At 46.2% G+C, this 19,309-nt stretch overlaps 1 protein-coding gene across 1 annotated transcript in view; it reads right to left on the bottom strand.

Annotated features, from left to right (window-relative positions):
- Aqp9 (aquaporin 9) overlaps positions 1 to 19,070 on the bottom strand; it is a 39,793-nt gene extending 20,723 nt beyond the window's left edge. The window contains exon 1 of the mRNA XM_004662427.2: positions 18,960 to 19,070. Coding sequence (XP_004662484.2) covers positions 18,960 to 19,070 — 111 coding nt within the window. The remainder of the gene's footprint in view (positions 1 to 18,959) is intronic.
- Between the last annotated feature and the right edge of the window lie 239 nt (positions 19,071 to 19,309).

The following is a 19,309-nucleotide window of genomic DNA, read 5'->3' as shown; positions in this document are numbered from 1 at the left end:
AGGGGTGCATGTGTCTGGAGTTCATTTGCAGTGGTTGGAGACCCTGGTATGCCCACTCTGTCTCCCCTTCCCTCTTTCTCTGTCAAATAAATAAATAAGTCTAGATTCTGCCTTTGAGAAGACACGTGTGATATTTTATGCCCCACTTTCTTGACAAGACCTAGCCTCTGCTCCATCTAGTTGCTTCTCCAAAAGAACTAGATGAATGTCTCAACCACATAGGAGATGGAGGCATGACAGAGCCACAGGGCTATCTTCACTATGTCCTTCATCACATCCCCAAGAGCCTCTTTCATCTGCTATCCACATTCTTCAAGCAGCATCACCAGGCCTTCGCCCAGCAGCCCAGCCCACCCTGTTGCCTCTATGAATAATGCCAGGGTCTCTCACTGACTGGCTGGTCGTGGGTCCCAGGGATCCTCCTGTCTCCACCTCCCCAATGTGGAAATTACAGCCACATGCCCACACCTGACATATATAGGTGGGCACTGGGGATCAAACTCAGGTTCTCATATTTACAAGGCAAGCACTTTACCAACTAAGCTACCTCCCTAGCCCCCCAACACTATGTCTTTTGACTCATGACTTTTATTATAAATGTTACTCAAGGTTACTAGCCCCATCAAATGGTTCAAGTGAGATAACATGGATGCAGGCACTGTGTAAACAGCAAAGGACAAGAATGAATGCAGGCTATCATGGTTTCAGTGTAAACTCAAAGAGGTAACAGGCTGGAGGAGTATAAACACTCCCCTGCATGCACATACATACATGCATAGCAGAAACAAGTGAAGAAGTTAGCTTGGAGTAAGATCTAAGTTGGGGGGGGGGGAGGCTGAGGAGATGGCTCATCTGTTAAAGGTGCTTACTTGAAAGCCTGACAGCCTGGGCTCAATTCCCCAGTACCTCAGGTAAAGCCAGACGCACAAAGTAGTGCATGTATATGTCTAGAGTTCAATTGCAGGGGCAAGAGGCCCTGGCACACCCATTCTCTCTCTCTTCCCCTGTAAATTAATAAAGTATTTTTAGCAGAGTGGGAAGTGTAGTTCCTAAGAAGTTATTTGAGAGTGCTAGAAGTTCCAAACTGAACTCTGACCCCCGTGACTGGACACAGTGGGAAACCACGATGAAGTGACATTCATGAACTGAATTTCTGGGGGTAGGAAGAGGGAAACTTCAGCCCACAGATTGTTTCTGACCTTCTCAAGACTCTCACATATTTGATACTTCTTTTAATGTGTGAAACAAGATGTTCCATGCAATGGAAACTAAACCCTCACAGGTAATGAGCCTTAGTAATTCCTTTGCAAAATCTTCACGAATGCATCTAACCTGGGGACCACCATGGGAATTCACAATTGATGTTGAAGCCTATAGAGTCCTTGTGAGCATGAAATATTGTTGGAACATAAAACAGTAGCGCATCTTGAATGTGTTTTTCATCAAGTATTGACATCTTGATTCTTCTGTTTAGGGCAAGCTAAATAAAGAAATACATATGCGGGGCTGGAGAGATGGCTTAGTGGTCAAGGCATTTGCCTGTAAAGCCTAAGGACCCAGGTTTAATTCCCTAGTACCCACATAAGCCAGATGCACATGGTGGCACATGCATGTGGAGTTTGTTTGCAGTGGTTGGAGGCCCTGGAGTGCCCATTCTCTCTTTCTCTATGCTAAAATAAAATTAAAAAAAAAAAAACACATATGCAGCCGGGTGTGGTGGCACATGTCTTTAATCCCAGCACATGGGAGGCAGAGGTAGGAGGATCGCCATGAGTTCGAGGATACCCTGAGACTACATAGTGAATTCCAGGCCAGCCTGGGCTAGAGTGAGAATCTACCTTGAAAAACCAAAAGTAAAAAAAAAAAAAAAAAAAAAGAAATACATATTCTATTGGCCATGCCAGGTTCCATGCTAAACATGCAGTATTATTGCTTTATCATGTTCCTATTATTAACCTGCAGTCACTCTGGGAGAGGTGTCCTTATGTCTGTTTTATGGGTGAGGACACGGTGATGGAGAAAGGTTAGTCAATTTGTCTGATTTTTGTGGTTAAAGGCACTTGTTTGCAAAACCTGCTGACCCAGTTTCTGTTCCCCAGAACTCATGTAAAGTCAGATGAGAAAAGGGGTGCAAGTGTCTGCCACTCACTTCTAGTGACAAGAGACCCTAGCATGACCCACACATACAGTCATCACACATGCAAATATATTTATATTTATATATTTTATTTATTCTTTTCTTTTTTTTTTAATTTTTATTTATTTATTAATTTGAGAGTGACAGACACAGAGAGAAGGACAGATTGAGGGAGAGAGAGAGAATGGGCGCGCCAGGGCTTCCAGCCTCTGCAAACGAACTCCAGACGCGTGCGCCCCCTTGTGCATCTGGCTAACGTGGGACCTGGGGAACCGAGCCTCGAACCGGGGTCCTTAGGCTTCACAGGCAAGCGTTTAACCGCTAAGCCATCTCTCCAGCCCTCTTTTTTTTTTTTTTTTTTGAGATAGGGTCTCACTCTTGCTCAGGTTGACCTGAAATTCACCATGTAGTCTCAGGGTGGCCTCGAACTCATGGCGATCCTCCTACCTCTGTCTCCCAAGTGGTGGGATTAAAGGCGTGCACCACCACACCTGGCTCAATATATTTTAATATATAGAAATATATAAAGAGAACTGTAGAGGATCACAGATCTGTCTTAGTGGCCTGAATCTGAACTATCAAACACTGTGACACCTTCCAAAGCAACACACGCTCCTAAGAATTAATCAACTTTTCAGGGAGGACACTTTGTACAAGAGGTAGCATAAGGCCACCAGCTAGTCCATTTGTCCATAAAGAATACAGGGGGGCATCCAGAAAGGCTTAGTGGCCAAAAGGCCCCAAGCAGCAGCCATGGTGCCCACCCACCCAGTGCAAGCAGCCTGTGGGAGACGAGTCCACCGGCGAGGCCAACGCTGACTCGGGAGCCCCCTGCAGTTTCTGGTGTGTGTGCCAGCACAAGTGACTTTCCTGCTAACAACAAAAGGTTCACCTAGGCTCAGAAAATACCCAGCACTCAAGCTTCCCCACCAAGCTTCCCAGTGACCAGAGGGAAACTCCCGTTCCATCCTGTGTCCACGCCTTTCTCAGAGGCCAACAGATACATGAGTGCTTATGTCCTGCCTTTAAAAATTTTGCAAAACCCATTTTCCTGCTTCTGCTTTTGATGTGCTTGGCTCCTATCTTCCTCCCACAGAGAGCTTTCTCTTTTTTTTTTTTTCAAAATGGGGTCTCACTGTAGTCCAGGCTGACCTGGAATGCAATGTGTAGTCTTAGGATGGCCTCGAACTCACAGCAAATCTCCTACCTGGGCCTCCCAAGTGCTAGGATTAACAGTGTGTGCCACCACCTCTGGCAAAATATTTTATTTATTTGTTTGTTTAAGAGACAGAGGCAGATAGAGATAGAGAATGGATGTGCCATGGCCTCTAGTGACTGCAAACGAATTCCAGACACATGCACTACCTAGTGCATCTGGCTTATGTGGGTGGTGAGGAATTGAATCCAGGTCCTTAGGCTTTGTAGGCAAGGGCCTCTACTGCTGGGCCATTTCTCCAACCCTTCTCTCCTCTTTCTTGATCTGTCTCACTCTGTCCTCTCTTCTCACAGCGTGTCTCAGATTTGTGTCACAAACACTCTGATCTAACGGTGGGAGTGAGTGGCTTGGGGGGGGTCTTCTCCATGCTGATGAACCGCTTGCACCAGCCACCTGGTAGTGCTGGGGGAGCTCTGTGGGATGAACCCCATTCTCAGCTCTGAGGCCCAAGGAGTCACACAACCTTCCTGGTGCTACCTTCCCCATAAAGACCTTTGGGGGCTAGGAGGACCACTGTGAGTTTGAGGCCAGCCTGAGACTACATAGTGAATTCCAGGTCAGCCTGGACTAGAGTGATTACCTCCCTTGAAAAAGCAAACAAATAAACAAAATGACTTTTATAGGAAACAAATACTCTTTGAATTCAGCAGAGCTTAAAATCATGGCACCAGGTAGGAAGCATTGATGCCACTCAAGAGGGAATGCTTACGGCCAGGTGTGGTGGTGCACGCCTTTAATCCCAGCACTCAGGAGGCAGAGGTGGGAGGATCACAGTACGTTCAAAGCCAGCCTGGGTCTACAGAGTGAGTTCTAGGTCAGCTCGGGCTAGAGTGAGACCCTGCTTTGAAAAAGAAAAACGAAACAAAAAACTTCTAAAGTGCCATCGTACCTAGAAATACCTGGGATGAAAATGACCAAACACAGTTCCCTTGGGAACTTAGAGACCAATGAGAAAGGCGAGACACACCTGAGTGTGTTACAGGGCATGCTGAGATGTGGTGAGTGTCACAAGGAGATTATGGCTCAAATGTTGTGTTGTCATCTCACAATTAGATATCATGCTTTGTTAATGAATGGCTTCAGTATTTGTGCCCAGAGAAAGTGTGCATGGAGATACAGTAGTGTAATGCGGCATTACTAAATAGAGGATGAATATTCTTAGGCTCAAGTCTCCCTAAATGATTAAGTCACCGTTAAGTAACTTCAACTCACTGAATTGCTTGACATAGCATTACGTTTGCAATTATGTTAATACAGGCTTTGATGGTATGAGAGACTGGCCCAGTGAGGAACTTGATAAAGACGCTATGAACTTAAGATTTTTCTTTTGATGCTGTCTGAATGGCATATAGCCTAATGCCTCAGCCAACTTTGTCTGGTGGCAGGCAGGTGGGAAACCAAAGGACCTGAGTCTTGAGTGGGTGAGATGAGTTTCAAGGAGCAAGCCTGTGAATTAGTCTACTTTGCTATGATTACGAAATACCTGAGCTGGGTACTTTTATAAAGAAAAGAGGTTTCAGGCTGGGCGTTGTGGCACACGCCTTTAATCCCAGCACTTGGGAGGCAGAGGTAGGAGGATCGCCATGAGTTCGAGGCCACCTTGAGACTACATTGAATTCCAGGTCAGCCTGAGCTAGAGAGAAACCCTACCTCAAAAAAAAAAAAAAGAAGAAGAAGAAGAAAGGAGGTTTCAGGGTTGGAGAGATGGCTCAGCTGTCAAAGGCTCTTCACTGATCGAAAAGCCTGACTGCCTGGGTTCGATTCTGCAGTTCCCATGTAAAGCTAGACACACAGTATGGCACATGTGTCTGGAGTTTATCTGCAGCAGTAGGAGGCCCTGGCATACCCTTCTCACTTTCACTCTCTCCCATTCTCAAGTAAATAACTAAACCTTAAGAAGAGAGAGAGAGCTGGGCATGGTGGCACACACCTTTAATCCCAGAATTCAGGAGGCAGGGATAGGAGGATCACCATGAGTTTGAGTCCACCCTGAGACTACATAGTGAATTCTAGGTCAGCTTGGCCTAGAGTGAGACCTTTCCTCATACAAACAAAACAAATGAGGGGAGCTGGGTGTGGTGGCACACATCTTTAATCCCAGCACTTGGGAGGCAGAGGTAGGAGGATTGCAGGGAGTTTTAGGCCAGCCTGAGACTACATAGTGAATTCCAGGTCAGCCTGGGCTAGAGTGAGACCTTACCTTAAAAAAAAAGGGGGAGGGGGAGAAAGGAAAGAGAGAGAGAGAAAGAAAAATAAACAGAAACAAGGAAAGAAAGAAAGAAGAGGGTTCTTCAGCATGGAGTCCTGGAGCTTTGAGGGCGTCGCACCCGCATTGGCTCTGCTCTGCGGGTACCTGGGGCTGTGGGGCATCAGGGGGGTGGCAGCGTGAAGTGACGGTGAGAGATGACACAGCAAGACGAGACGCTTCATAATTGCTTTGCATTAGGCCCGATTGCCTCTCCCACTGACACATTTGGAACCCAGCATCCAACCCATGCACCCTGGTGTTGGAGGACCACAGCATGCTAAACAGATGACACCAAATGCAGGGCTAGACCTCCAGCCTCTCTATTCTGGCTTTCTAGAATATGGTTAAAGATATCGTCATGGCTGAGTCACAAGCTGCTGTCCCATGGCTGGAGGTGACACGTGAGTAAGACTGATCATGGATGTGCTTTGTTTTTTTTCCAAATAAAAATTAAAAAACAAAAGCCAGGCATGGTGGTGCACGCCTTTAATCCCAGCATCAGGGAGGCAGAGAGGTAGTGAAAGGCAGGATGGGAAATTTTAAAGTAAACTTGGTGAAGAAATAGCTGGTTGCTACGGGTAGGGGACAACCTGAACTGTATATTCAGGAGTAAATCAAAAATAGGCTAAAAGATAGGCTGCGGGTGGCCCAAGATATGGGTTGGTCGGGTCAACCTAAACTTTATGTCCCGGGAAGAGGAAAAACAAAAATACGTTTCCCGGGCTGGAGAGATGGCTTAGCGGTTAAGCGCTTGCCTGTGAAGCCTAAGGACCCCGGTTTGAGGCTCGGTTCCCCAGGTCCCACGTTAGCCAGATGCACAAGGGGGCTCACACGTCTGGAGTTCGTTTGCAGAGGCTGGAAGCCCTGGCACGCCCATTCTCTCTCTCTCCCTCTATCTGTCTTTCTCTCTGTCTGTCACTCTCAAATGAATAAATAAATAAAAATTTAAAAAAGAAAAAAGAAAAAAAAATACGTTTCCCAAGACAGCCTGACCAAGGACTTAAACTCTGGTTATGCACAAATAAGATATGTAGACATAACTGTACAAGCTTGGCAAATACCCTTGTGAAACCCCCTCCCCTTTCCCTTCCTTGCTAAAAACCCTATAAAAAGAAACACCCAATAGGGCTCAGGGTCGACTCCTCTGACTCCTGCATGAGATACGTGTCGACCCCAGAGCTCTGGTTTCCCGAGTAAAGCCTCATGCTTTTGCAGTAAGTTTGGTCTCCCGTGTGTCTTTGGGTGCGTGCTATCTCGAGACTTGAGTGAAGGTCTCCCTCTGGGGGTCTTTCAGTAGGAGGATCACTATGAGTTTGAGGCCAGCCTGAGACTACATACTGAATCCAGGTCAGCCTGGGCTAGAGTGAGACCCTACCTCAACAAAACAAATAAGGAAAAGAAGAGGAAGAAGAAGGAGGAGGAGGAGGAGAAACAATTTAAGCTGGGCGTGGTGGCACAAACCTTTAATCCCAGCATTTAGGGGCCAGAGGTAGGAGGATCATTGTGAGTCTGAGGCCAGCCTGAGACTACATAGTGAATCCTTAACAAACCGAATTAAGAAAAAGAAGAGGAAGAAGAAGGAGGAAGAGGAAGAGAAGGAGAAGGAGAAGGAGGGTAAGAAACGATTTAAACCAGGCATGGTGGTGCACACCATTAATCCCAGCACTTGGGAGACAGAGGTAGAAGGATTGCTATGAGTTTGAGGCCACCCTGAGACTACATAGTGAATGCCAGGTAAGCCTGGGCTAGAGTGAGGCCCTACCTCGAAACAACAACAAAACAAAAACAAAAATACATAGATAGTATATAAAAACATAAAATATCATATTCTACGTACTGAATTCCAGGTTATCCTGGACTAGAATGAGACTCTACATCAAAAAATCAAAACCAAAACAACCAAAAAAATATTAAAAAACTAACACCAGTATGTGTTTACGGCAGGCGGGCGAGCAGAGGGCGCTCGTTCGCTCAGGTGTTGGAAATAAAAACGCTAATTTATTAAAAAAAAAAAAAAACTAACACCACCACAGAAACTGACTGGTGCATTTATAACCTCACAGTGATTACCGATGACCCTTCTGGGGAGGGCCCTCAGTGGAATGCAGGCAGGGAAAAGGGAGATAAGAGTGTAACACAATGGGAATGTGACCAATTTGCAAAATGTTCATATGTTAAAGTTCTCAACTGCAACTAAACCATTGCCAATGTGCTGGGCATGGTGGCATAAATATCTGTAATCCCAGAAGGAAGCAAGAGGAGCAAGAATTAAAGGTCATCCTTAGCTAACATAGCAAGCTCCAGGCCAGCTAATTGGGCTGGAGAGATGGCTTAGCGGTTAAGGTGCTTGCCTGTGAAACCTAAGGACTTATGTTTGACTCTCCAGGTCCCACCTAAGCCAGACATACAAAGGTGAGTCAAGCACATGGTCACACATGCCCACTAGGTGGCACAACCATCTGTAGTTCGATGGCAGTGGCTGAGGCCCTGGCATGCGAGTTCTCTCTCTAAAATAAATAAACAAACAAACAAACAAATCAGGCATGGTGGTGCATGCCTTTAATCCCAGCACTTGGGAGGCAGAGGTAGAGGGGTCACTGTGAGTTCAAGGTCACTCTGAGACTACATAGTGAATTCCAGGTCAGCCTGAGGTAGGGTGAGACCCTACCTCGAAAAACCAAAAAACAACAACCAATCATTGTTGGAGAGATGGCTAGTGGTTAAGGTGCTTGCCTGCAAAGCCAAAGGTCCCAAGTTCCATTCCCCAGGACCTATGTAAGCCAGATGCACAAGGTGGCACATGTGTCTGGAGTTCAGGTTCAGTGGCTGGAGACCCTGGTTCGCCCATTCTTCCCCCTCCCCCTCTCAGTTAAATAAATTAAAATTTAAGAAAACCAACCAATTGATCCACTGTTAGTATTTGAAAACAGAAAAATTACTACACATAGAACTCTGGATTTTGGACCAGTGTTGGAAAACTGGAAAGTCTGGTAACTTAAGGTCTGAGAAGAGAAACCTATTAATTTTCAGGACCTATGATTTCCTGCCTCTCCCTCCCCTTCTCCGGTTCCTTCCCACCCATCCTGGCCAGATACCATGATGATCACAGACCTGGGTGAAAATGCCCCAGGACCTCTCAGTTTCTAGAGAAGGATCCATGACTCCCTCTGAATGAAGGACTACTCCAGGCAGAGCTTCTCTTAAGTGGTACCCACAGAGAGACCCAAATTCCCACTCCTCATTTTTTTTTGGCAAGTTAGGGTCTCCCTCTAGCCCAGGATGACTTGAAATTCACTATGGAGTCTCACTCAGGCTGGCCTTGAACTCAGGGCAATCCTACCTCTGCCTCCTGAGTGCTGGGATTAAAGGCGTGCACCACCATGCCCAGCCCCAGTTCCCATTCTTGAGACAGGAAGCTCTTTTGGGGCTCTCTGCTCCTCAAGAATTTTGATTTTCTGTAATTTATTTCTTTAACAAATGTCAATCAAACTGTTGGCACCGTATTCTCTGAAAACCTTGGCTTTCTGGCTTTGTCACAGAAGTCTTGCATCCGTCCTACTCCGCTCATATATATCGACCTATTTCAATGTCTGTGGCTATATGAATGGCTCTGGTAACAGCAATAGCAACTGTGAATGTTTTGAGACTCTGTGAGCTCTGCACTTTCCATACATCAGCCCATAAGTCCTCGCAGTGATTGTGAGTCAGGCCCTCTCACTGTCTCCATTACAAGTACAGAAACCAGGACTACAGAGATGGCTTGGCCATTAAGGCACTTACAATGCCAAAGCACCCAGGTTTGATTCCCCAGGACCCATGTAAGCCAGATGCACAAGGGGGCACATGTGTCTGGAATTTTTTGCAGTTGCTAGAAGACCTGGCATGCCCATTCTCTCTTTCTCTCTCTGCCTATTTCTCACTCTCAAATAAAAATAAAAAAGGAACCAAATTGGGTGTGGTGGCACACGCCTTTAATCCCAGCACTCGGGAGGCAGAGGTAGGAGGATCATCATGAGTTCAAGGCCACCTGAGACTACATAGTGAAATCCAGGTCAGCCTAAGCCAGAGTGAGACCCTACCTCAAAAAACTAAAAAACAAACAAACAAAAATTTGCTTTGACCACTGGATGGGTGAAAGAAGGTTTATAACATACATGACTTTTGTTATTCCTCCCAACGCTTCATCCTCGTTTAAAAACTGAGCATGAGCTGGGCATGGTGGCGCACGCCTTTAATCCCAGCACTCGGGAGGCAGAGGTAGGAGGATCGCCATGAGCTCGAGGCCACCCTGAGACTACAGAGTTAAACCAAAGGGGAAAAAAAAAAAAAAACTGAGCATGGAGGTCATGAGCCTTAAGGGTATAAAGCCTGCTCTTGTCTGGCTAAATGCATATATTATTGTCACCAAACTGCCCTGAAAGCACTACACTTAATGTTCATATTCATATATCAATACTACTCCCACTTTTGGTTAGAAAAGCTTCTCTTTTCAGATGACCGTGACCACTGGGATAACCCAAAAGGCAGAAGTGGCAGGGGAGTGCTCAGCACTAAAACATCTCTATCACACCATCCAGGACCCTTAGGGTCCATTGTGAAGAGGTGGCAGAAAGAATGCCAGAGCCAAAGGAAGGATACCACTCCTTACAATGCAGCTCTCCAGATAGAAATGGGCCTTGATATCCATGACCTAACAGTGCCTAGCAATACCTTTACAAGAAGACCCTAATAATAGGAGAAAAAGATGATGACATCAAAACAAAAGAGACTAAGGGAGAGAGGGAGGGGAATATGATGGAGAGTGGAGTCATAAAGGGGGAGGTGGGGGAGGGAAGGAATTATCATGGTTTATTGTCTGTAAGTATAAAAGTTGTCAATAAGAAAAAATTTAAGGGCTGGAGAGATGGCTTAGTGGTTAAGGCACTTGCCTGTGAAGGCAAAGGACCCAGGTTCAATTTCCCAGTACCCACGTAAGCCAGCTGCACAAGGGGGCACAAGAGTCTGGAGTTTGTTTGCAGTGGCTAGAGACCCTGGTGCACCCATTCACTTCTATCTCTGTCTCCTGTCTATCTCCTTCTCTCTGCTTGCAAATAAAATAAAAAACAAAACAAAACAAAGCACCTGAGCACGGGTGTGACTTTGCAAAGGTGACATCACTACTAAGTGGTGCTATGTGAACCCAGAGCCAGACCCCTCGGCTCCTTCCAGCGACAGCACCATCATTTCTCCGGGTCTATCTGCTCCCGTTCCTAAAGACGTAAATGTGCATTTCTGCATGACTTCCCAGAATGTTGGTTTTCCAGCTGGAAAATAAAACTTTCTCAGTTGTAACAAAGAACCCAAGACTGCAATCTGTAGGCATGGCTGTGAGGAAATGTTGGGTGTCTCCCAGCACAAGAGAAGCGGGGTGAGATCAGTCACCCCGAAAGAACCCTGTGCACTTGCAAAGAGCCCACGCAGGGCAGGCTCACAAACAGAGAAGACAATGCGGTGTGGGCGGCGGGGTGGGGGGGGTGGGGGGTGGGGAACGGCCAAACCCAGTGCTCCCAAAGCAGAAAAGAGTTCTGTGAACCAACTCGGGGCTCCAGAAGTGAGAGGTGATTATCTCTACTGGCCTGTGAAGAACACGCTCTCCTATTCTGACCCGTACGGGAGCTTGCAGCCCTCCGCTCGCCCCAGCTGCGCAGCTGGACGAGAACTTCATTGACCCCAGAGGCCCGAGCGAGAAAGCAAGTGTGCGTTTCGTTATAGAGGCATGTGTGTTTGTGCTAGGGGTCACGGTGGGTCTGAGTAGTGGGTGGCTGGGGGTCAAAGCCCCTCTGCCCACAGTGCCCAACAATACCAGCTGCGACCTCAGGTCACTCCCAGTCTAGAAGTCCTGGGGACCGAAGTGTTTCTTGGCTTCATTCCATGGCGCACAATTCCCAAAGTATGTTTACAAGTCTACAGAACACTGGTCCCTTGCAATATTGCTTAAAAGAGGGAGAGGCTGTGGTTAAGCAGACCCAGGGGAATGGCCCGAGCAGGTCTGGCCCCTTGTGCCCATGGCCAGTAGAGGGAAGCCTGCCAGGACCATGTTCCTTCGGTTATGCTGAGCAGAGGTTGGGGAACTGGACAGGATTTCCTGAACAGGACCCGTGGTTGACGGTTAGTCTCTTGATAGAATTTTGGGTGTTTTTAAAAGATCTATGGGAAACAAGGCTTTCCTTCACTTAATCTTCATTGCATCTTAAGGAGCTACCCTCCTTAATGCTGATTTTTGTTTATTTATCTGATGTAGGGTCTCTGTAGGTCCAGGCTGGCCTTGAACTCACAGCAATCCTCCAACCTCCAGAGAGTCTTCTACCATAGACTCCTAAATGCTGGGATTAAAGTGTGTGCTATCACATCTGGCCTTTATTTATTTCCTTTTCCCTTCCTTCCTTCCTTCCTTCCTTCCTTCCTTCCTTCCTTCCTTCCTTCTTTCCTTCCTTCCTTCCTACCTTCCTTTCTTTCTCTCTCACACTTTCTCTTTTTAAGCAGGGTCTCAGTACAGCCCAAGTTGACCTAGAAATTACTCTGTAGTCCAGGTTGGCCTTGAACTTATAGTGATCTTCCTACCTTAGCCTCTAAAGAGCTGGAATTAAAGGCATGTACCACCATGCCCACTCCTAACAGCAGTTTTTAATTTCTTTTAAAAATAAACATGAGTCCTTAGGCTTCACAGGCAAGTACCTTAACTGCTAAACCATTTCTCCAGCCCTCTACAGCATTTTTTTTTTAACTAAGCAATCCTACCCATGAGGTGCCTAGTAACTGTATTAAGCGTCCATCAGCACCAGACTGTCTTATTTGTTTATATATTTGAGGGGCAGGGTCGCACTCAGTAGCCCAGGCAGGTCTTACGCGATCCTGCCTCCAGCAAAACTCTTCCCTCAGCCTCCAGAGTGCTGGGATTAAAGGCAGGAACTCCCTCCGCTGGGAGGAAGCAAGGCATGATGGTTAATCTCTGTTATCAAGTTGACAGGATTTAGACACAAAGGAACTCATCTCTGAATGTGTCTATGAGAGGTTTTCTAGATTAGTTTAATTGAGATGAGAAGACCCACCCTATGTCTAGCTAAATGTATACATTATGCTCACCAAACTGCCCGGTAAGCACTTCTCTCAATGTTCAAACCCATATATTAATGCTACTCTCATTTTGGGTTATAGAAGCTTCTCTTTTCAGAACGTGGTGACCTCTAGGATGACTCAAAAGGCACCATTGTGCTGAGAAGACGTGACAGTGGAGTTCTCAGCACTGAAACATTTCTATCACACCTTCCAAGGCTCAGGGTCCATTGCGGAAGAGGTGGTGGAAAGAATGTAAGAGCCAAAGGAAGGGTAGGACTCCTTACAATATGTTCCTCTAGACACAAAAATGACCTGGATATCCATGACCTCACTACTTACACAAAACCATCATAATAGGAGGAAAAGATCAGGACATCAAAATAAAAGAAAGACCGCTAGGTGTGGTGGCACACACCTTTAATCCCAAAACTCGGGAGGCAGAGGTAGGAAGATCACCCATGAGTTCAAAGCCACCCTAAGACTACATAGTGAATTCCAGTTTAGCCTGGAACAGAGTGAAACTACCTCAAAAAACCCAAAGTAAATAAATAAATAAAAGACTGATTGAGAGGGAGAGGGGATATGACGGAGAGTGGAGTTGTGAGTAGGAGGAGCATTGTGAGTTTGAGGCCAGCCTGAGACTACATAATGAATTCCAGATCAGCCTGGGCTCGGATAAGACCCTACTTCGTAAAAACAAATTAAAAAAAAAAAAAAAAAAAAAAGGAAGAGGGGAAGGGGAGGGAGTTAAAAGAGGAGAGGAAGAAAGTGGTGAGGGACGAGGAAGAGAGATTGATTTTGGTGCTCAGTTCAGAGGATTGGGTCCGTGTTGCTTGGCACAGTTGTGTCTGGGCTCACGGTGAGGCAACACCGTGTAGCAGGAAGGCTCATGGTGAAGGAAGCTGCTCACCGCGTGGAAGAAAGAAGCAAAGAGAAGAAGAGCTGTACGTGGTGGCGCACGCCTTTAATCCCAGCACTGAGGAGACAGAGGCAGGAGGATCGCTGTGAATTCAAGGCCAACCTGAGAGTACATAGCGAATTCCAGATCAGTCTGGGCTCGAGCAAGACCCTACTGTGAAAAACCAGAGAGAGAGAGAGAAGAAGAAGGCAGCAAGGTGCCAATATCCCCTTCCTAGCTATGTTTCCAAGGACCTAACTCCTCCAAGGAGGCCCATCTCTTAAGAGACTTCCACCAGCCAGGTGTGGTGGCGCATGCTTGTAATACCAGCACTTGGGAGGCAGAAGTAGGAGGATCACCGTGAGTTCAAAGCCACCCTGAGAATACAGAGTGAATTCCAGGTCAGCCTGGACTAGAGCGAGACCATACCTTGAAAAACCAAAGAAGGGGGAGGGGAGCTTTCACCATCTTCCAATAACATAAAAAACTACAGATCAAGCCTTTAACATAAGGCATTGTGGTGGACACTTACAGGCCAGGACAAGACTGACTGCAGAGGCCTCTCACTTCCCACTTACAGACAAACTGGCAGCTCTAGCTTCCTAGTCACCTCAGCCTTAGAGCGGAGCGTAAAGTATTGAGTGAGAAGAACTCAGCAAAGAGGAAACAGGTGTAGAGCCCTGCTAAGCCATAGGGAGAGACAGAGTCACACGGTCCACATGCCAGTAGGTCCTGTGATGTGGGCCACAAGGAAGTCTCCAGAACAATCTAGGAAAATGGAAGAACTAGAGGCAGAATAGTGCAACAGACCGTCTCTGCGTGCTCCATAAGTGAGTGGCTAAGCCGCCTTAGCACTCTGGTGAGCCGAGAGGTTGGGGTATATTTGTCGGAGGTAAAGATATCCATATTGTGGGATCATGCCTGCTCCACAGAGCCATCCTTTGACGTCCCTGATGTCTAATGCCTTCAGGCTACAGAAACTAGTCAGGTGCTCTTGGGCTGTCTCAGGAAAGGGGCTAATTTTCCTTAAATAATGGAATTAGTATATCAAGTTCAGCTCTAGCATTCAAGGGTGATCTTGATAAAAGCCTTCAGGATGTTACACACGGGTTTTCTAATCTGGACAAATCAAGCTGGCCACATCCCTTCCTCCGTCTTCCAGGAAAGCTGAATGTATCTGAGAATGCTCTGCTCTCTGGAGGAAAAGCATAAAGGAAGTCCAAGAGACCATGGCAGGGCAGTTGGGCTCTGAGCTGCTCCAAAGAACATATGATTGCATCAGTTTGGGCCTACATATTCCTCCATTAGTCGAAAAAGTTAGGGCCAGGTATGGTAGCTCACGTCTTTAATCCCAGTGTTTGGGAGGCAGAAGTAGGAGGATCGCTGTGAGTTCAAGGCTACCCTGACACTACAGAGTGTATTCTAACTAAGTCTGGGCTAGAGATCAAAATCCTACCTCAAAAATCAAAAAAGAAAAAAAAGAAAGAAAGAAAAATCCTTGGGGCTGGAGGGATGGCTTAGCAGTTAAGGCTTTTGCCTGCAAAGCCAGAGGACCCAGGTTCAGTTCCCCAGGACCCACATTAGCCAGATGCACAAAGGGGTGCAAGTGTCTGGAGTTCATTTGCAATGGTTGAAAGCCCTGGAGTGCCCATTCCCTCTTTCTTTCTCTCCCTCTCTCTCTCCCTCCCTCCCTCTTTCTCTGTCAAATAAATAAATAGAAATAAAATATTTTATAAAAAAATAAAAATCCTTAAATCAGGCATGGTGGAACATGCCTTTAATTCCAACACTCGGGATGCAGAGGTAGGAGGATCGCCATGAGTTTGAGGCCACCCTGAGACTACATAGTGAATTCCAGGTCAACCTGGGCTAGAGTGAAACCCTACCTCAAAAAAAAACAAAATAAATAAATAAATAAATAACCAAAAAAAAAAAAAAAAAAGGGTTAGGGACATCTGCCCACCTTGATATCAGGGCTGTCCTACTAATCACATAGTCGACCAAAATTGTCTTCGATTATTTCTACAAAGTGGTTATTTTCTTTAATCCAGTTTATTTAGTAAACCTTCATTAAATCCTGACAGGGTATTGTCTTGTGGCCCTACGGATTGTAACAAAGTTTAGGATAATAATTTCAAGGCCCTAGAATTTGTAAAGCTAGCCTGCCTAACTGAGCCCACTCCCAGAATGGATGGGACTGTAAACTTGGTGACTAGAAGGACCTTGGCAGGTGTGGTGGCACACGTCTTTAATCCCACCACTCAGGAGAACAGAGGTCGGAGGATGGTTGTGAGTTCAAGGCCAGCCTGGGACTACAAAGTGAATTCCAGGTCAGCCTGGGCTAGAATAAGACCCTACCTTGAAAAACCAAAAACCCAAACCAACAACAACAAAAGGCCCTTGTTGTGAAGGCGTGGAGAAGGGCAGGAGCAGGGGAGGCAGAGTTCAGGGGTGACGCTGTGTACCTCTCACTGTCCACCTTCCTCCTACCTCCCGGGGTGCTGTTCCTTCAGTATAAACATTACATGATGGTTCCTTTTCATTTCCCTTCAGGGCACAGATCAAGGGCATTATTTTAGTAAAAGAGGTTGCCTTTCTTCACTTCCATAGATGCCAAAGGTAGATCTCTAATATTAAGTGTATCAGTAAGAAAAGAATTAAGGCAAAACACGAATTGTTTTGACCAGGAATAATTCACTGGGCTGGGCATGGTGGCACACACTCTTAATCCCAGCACTCGGGAGGCAGAGGTAGGAGGATTGCTGAGAGTTCAAGGCCAGCCTGAGATAAAATAGATATCACGAAGTCATATTGGGCAGGGAGGGAACAAAACAGTGACCGGCTGAAAGCAACTTTCACCTTGTCAGCTTGGAAAGGGACTGTGAAATAGTCTTAAGAAATGGGGAGCTTAAGTAACCTTTAAAGATGCAAAAAACATGTTTTTTTTTAAAGGATGCTTAATTCACTTCCTCCTCTTTGCTCTGCAGGGTGCTGAGAAATGAGGTGCAGCTGGCTTCGCTTTTCTGTACTAGATTTCCCTGTGGTGGTGGTGGTAGGTGGGGGGACATCAGCCTGGGGTAACTGCTGGGGTGGGTTCACATTGTCAAGAATCATGACTCAGGAGCCTCCATCTTGCTGAGGCTGGGGGGGGGGGGGGAGGGCAGGCCGGGGGGGGGGCAGGAGGGACTGCAATTGGAGAACTTCATGGCTTTTATTTTCATTTCATGTCTTACTTTTTTTTTTTAACTCCACCAACCCAAGCTGAGAGGAACTAGGGCCCCAGGAGCCAGTGCTTCCTGCTGGGGAAAGGGAGGGCTCAAGAAACTGTCACTGGCCGGGAATGGCGCACGCCTGTAATCCCAGCACTCGGGAGGCAGAGGTAGGAGGATCGCCGTGAGTTCGAGGCCACCCTGAGACGACAGAGTTAGTTCCAGGTCAGCCTGAGCTAGAGTGAGACCCTACCTCAAAATAAATAAATAAAAATAAAAAGAAAATATAAAAAAACAAATAAATAAAAGAAACTGTCACTCTCCCCAAATACTTGAGTGAGTGAGATGAGCTAGGAGACCAGACGATACCCTAGTCGTTTTTTGTTCTTTTTTTGTTGTTGTTTTTTGGAAAAAAAAAAAAAAAAAGCTGTGAGTACAAGTCAGTACGGGGTTCTCTCTCCAGGGAAGCTGACCCTCCTTTAACTATTATGTCACATGTTGCATGTTCACTTTGTGTTAATCCAAACACCACTGGATGCTATAAACAGTTGTCACATGATAATAATTTTCTGCTTACAAATATTGTGACTCACGCTAAAAAATATTCTGGATTCAAATGTTAGAACTCAAAGCATGACAAGAGGCTGCATGTACCTCCTGCTATTGCATCAAACCTTCTAGACTTTTGTTAATAGCTGAACAAGTTTGTGGAATCAGGCCCTCATTTATATCTAGACAGCTCTTATTACTGCCTGCTTAAAAATCTTTAGAGGGAGCCGGGCATGGTGGCGCATGCCTTTAATCCCAGCACTCGAGAGGCAGAGGTAGGAGGATCGCTGTGAGTTTGATGCCATCCTGGGACTACATAGTGAATTTCAGGTCAGCCTGGGCTAGAGTGAGACAAAAAACAAAAACAATAACAACAACAACAGCAACAACGACAAAAAATCTTTACAGAGAGGCAGAGGTAAGAGGATAGCTGTGAGTTTGAGGCCAGCCTGAGTCTACATAGTGAATTCCAGGTTAGCCAGGGCTAGAGGGAGACCCGACCTTGGAAACCAAGAAAAACCAAAACACTATCTTTAGAGATGCCAAGGAAGGGCATGGTGGTGCATGCTTATCATCCCAGCACTTGAGAGGCAGAGAGGTAGGAGGAAGACTGTGAGTTTGAGGCCAGCCTGGGAATACAGAGTGAATTTCAGGTCAGCCTGGGCCACAGCAAGACCTTACTGCAAAATAAAATCTATGTTAATTTAAGTAAAAGGGAAAATGATAAGAAACTGAGTGGACTACATCTATACCTGGTGCAGTTTCTAATTTGGGAAAAATGAAGTCATCTGGCCTTTGCCAAGCTGCTGCTTTCTGCAATCCATGTTTATTGATCATTAATGGTTAGTCCAGGTGACCCGTTTGCCTCCATGCTCGTTGGAAGCAAGCATGACCCCAACGAATTCTTCAATGACAAGAATTTCTAGCCAGGCATGGTGGCACACACCTTTAATCCCGGCACTTGGGAGGCAGAGGTAAGAGGATTGCCATTGAGTACGAGGCCATCCTGAGACTATATAGTGAATTCCAGGTCATCCTGGGCTACTGAGAGACCCTGTCTTAAAAAAAAACCCACAAAATAATAATAATAATAATAATAATGAATAGGAATTTCTGGGGCTGAAAAGATGGCTTAGCAGTTAAGCCGTTTGTCTGCAAAGCCAAAGGACCTTGGTTCGACTCCCCAGGACCCACATAAGCCAGAAGCACAAGGTGGCACACGCATCTGGAGTTCCTTTGCCGGGACTGGAGGTCCTGGAGTGCCTATTCTCTCTGTCTACCTCTTTCTCTCTCAAATAAATAAAAATAAATTAATTAACTAATTTAAGACAACAGAATTTCTATCAACTTGATCTTCCTGCACAAAGCCATTTTTATACTCTGAAACAAAGAAGGCATGCTCTTCCCTCTCTTCCATCCTCACCAACTGCTGAGGATGAATGCAAGTAGCCAGTGAGAACTTAATGTCATAGCCACCAAACAGCCAAACTGCCTAGAAGAGAAGGATCGAGTCATTAAAGCCAATTAACTGAAATACCCGCCAGTGCAGCTTGGCAGCCAGGGAGACTAACCCTAGGTCAGAACTTGAGGAAGCAGCAAGTACTCACAATCATGATGAATGTGCCCAGGAACTCGGAGAGAAACTCCTTGGCCACGGTGTTCTTCAAGGCCAGCCTCTGCTTGAGGGTCTTCCTCGCATGCTGTTTCTCAGGCTGCATCCTGGAGTTCCTGCCAGAGAGGTACTTGAGCACCAAAGCCGGCTTGATCTGTCCTGGCCTTCACCAGCACATGAAAACCAACACCTAGACAGCTCCTCGCAGACTCCTGGAGATGTCTGGCGAGATACTTGGATTGTTCCAAGGCTGTCCCAATTAGGAGCTGTGACTTAATCCTCTTCTGGCGAAACTGACCTTCCCTGTTTTGCTGCTGTTTGTTCGTATTCGTGAGTTACAAACTG

This window comes from Jaculus jaculus, chromosome 10, assembly GCF_020740685.1.
Source record: "Jaculus jaculus isolate mJacJac1 chromosome 10, mJacJac1.mat.Y.cur, whole genome shotgun sequence".
Taxonomy (NCBI): Eukaryota; Metazoa; Chordata; class Mammalia; order Rodentia; family Dipodidae; genus Jaculus; species Jaculus jaculus.
Note: the sequence above shows the minus strand (reverse complement) of the source record. Positions and strands in the feature narration are given on the sequence as shown.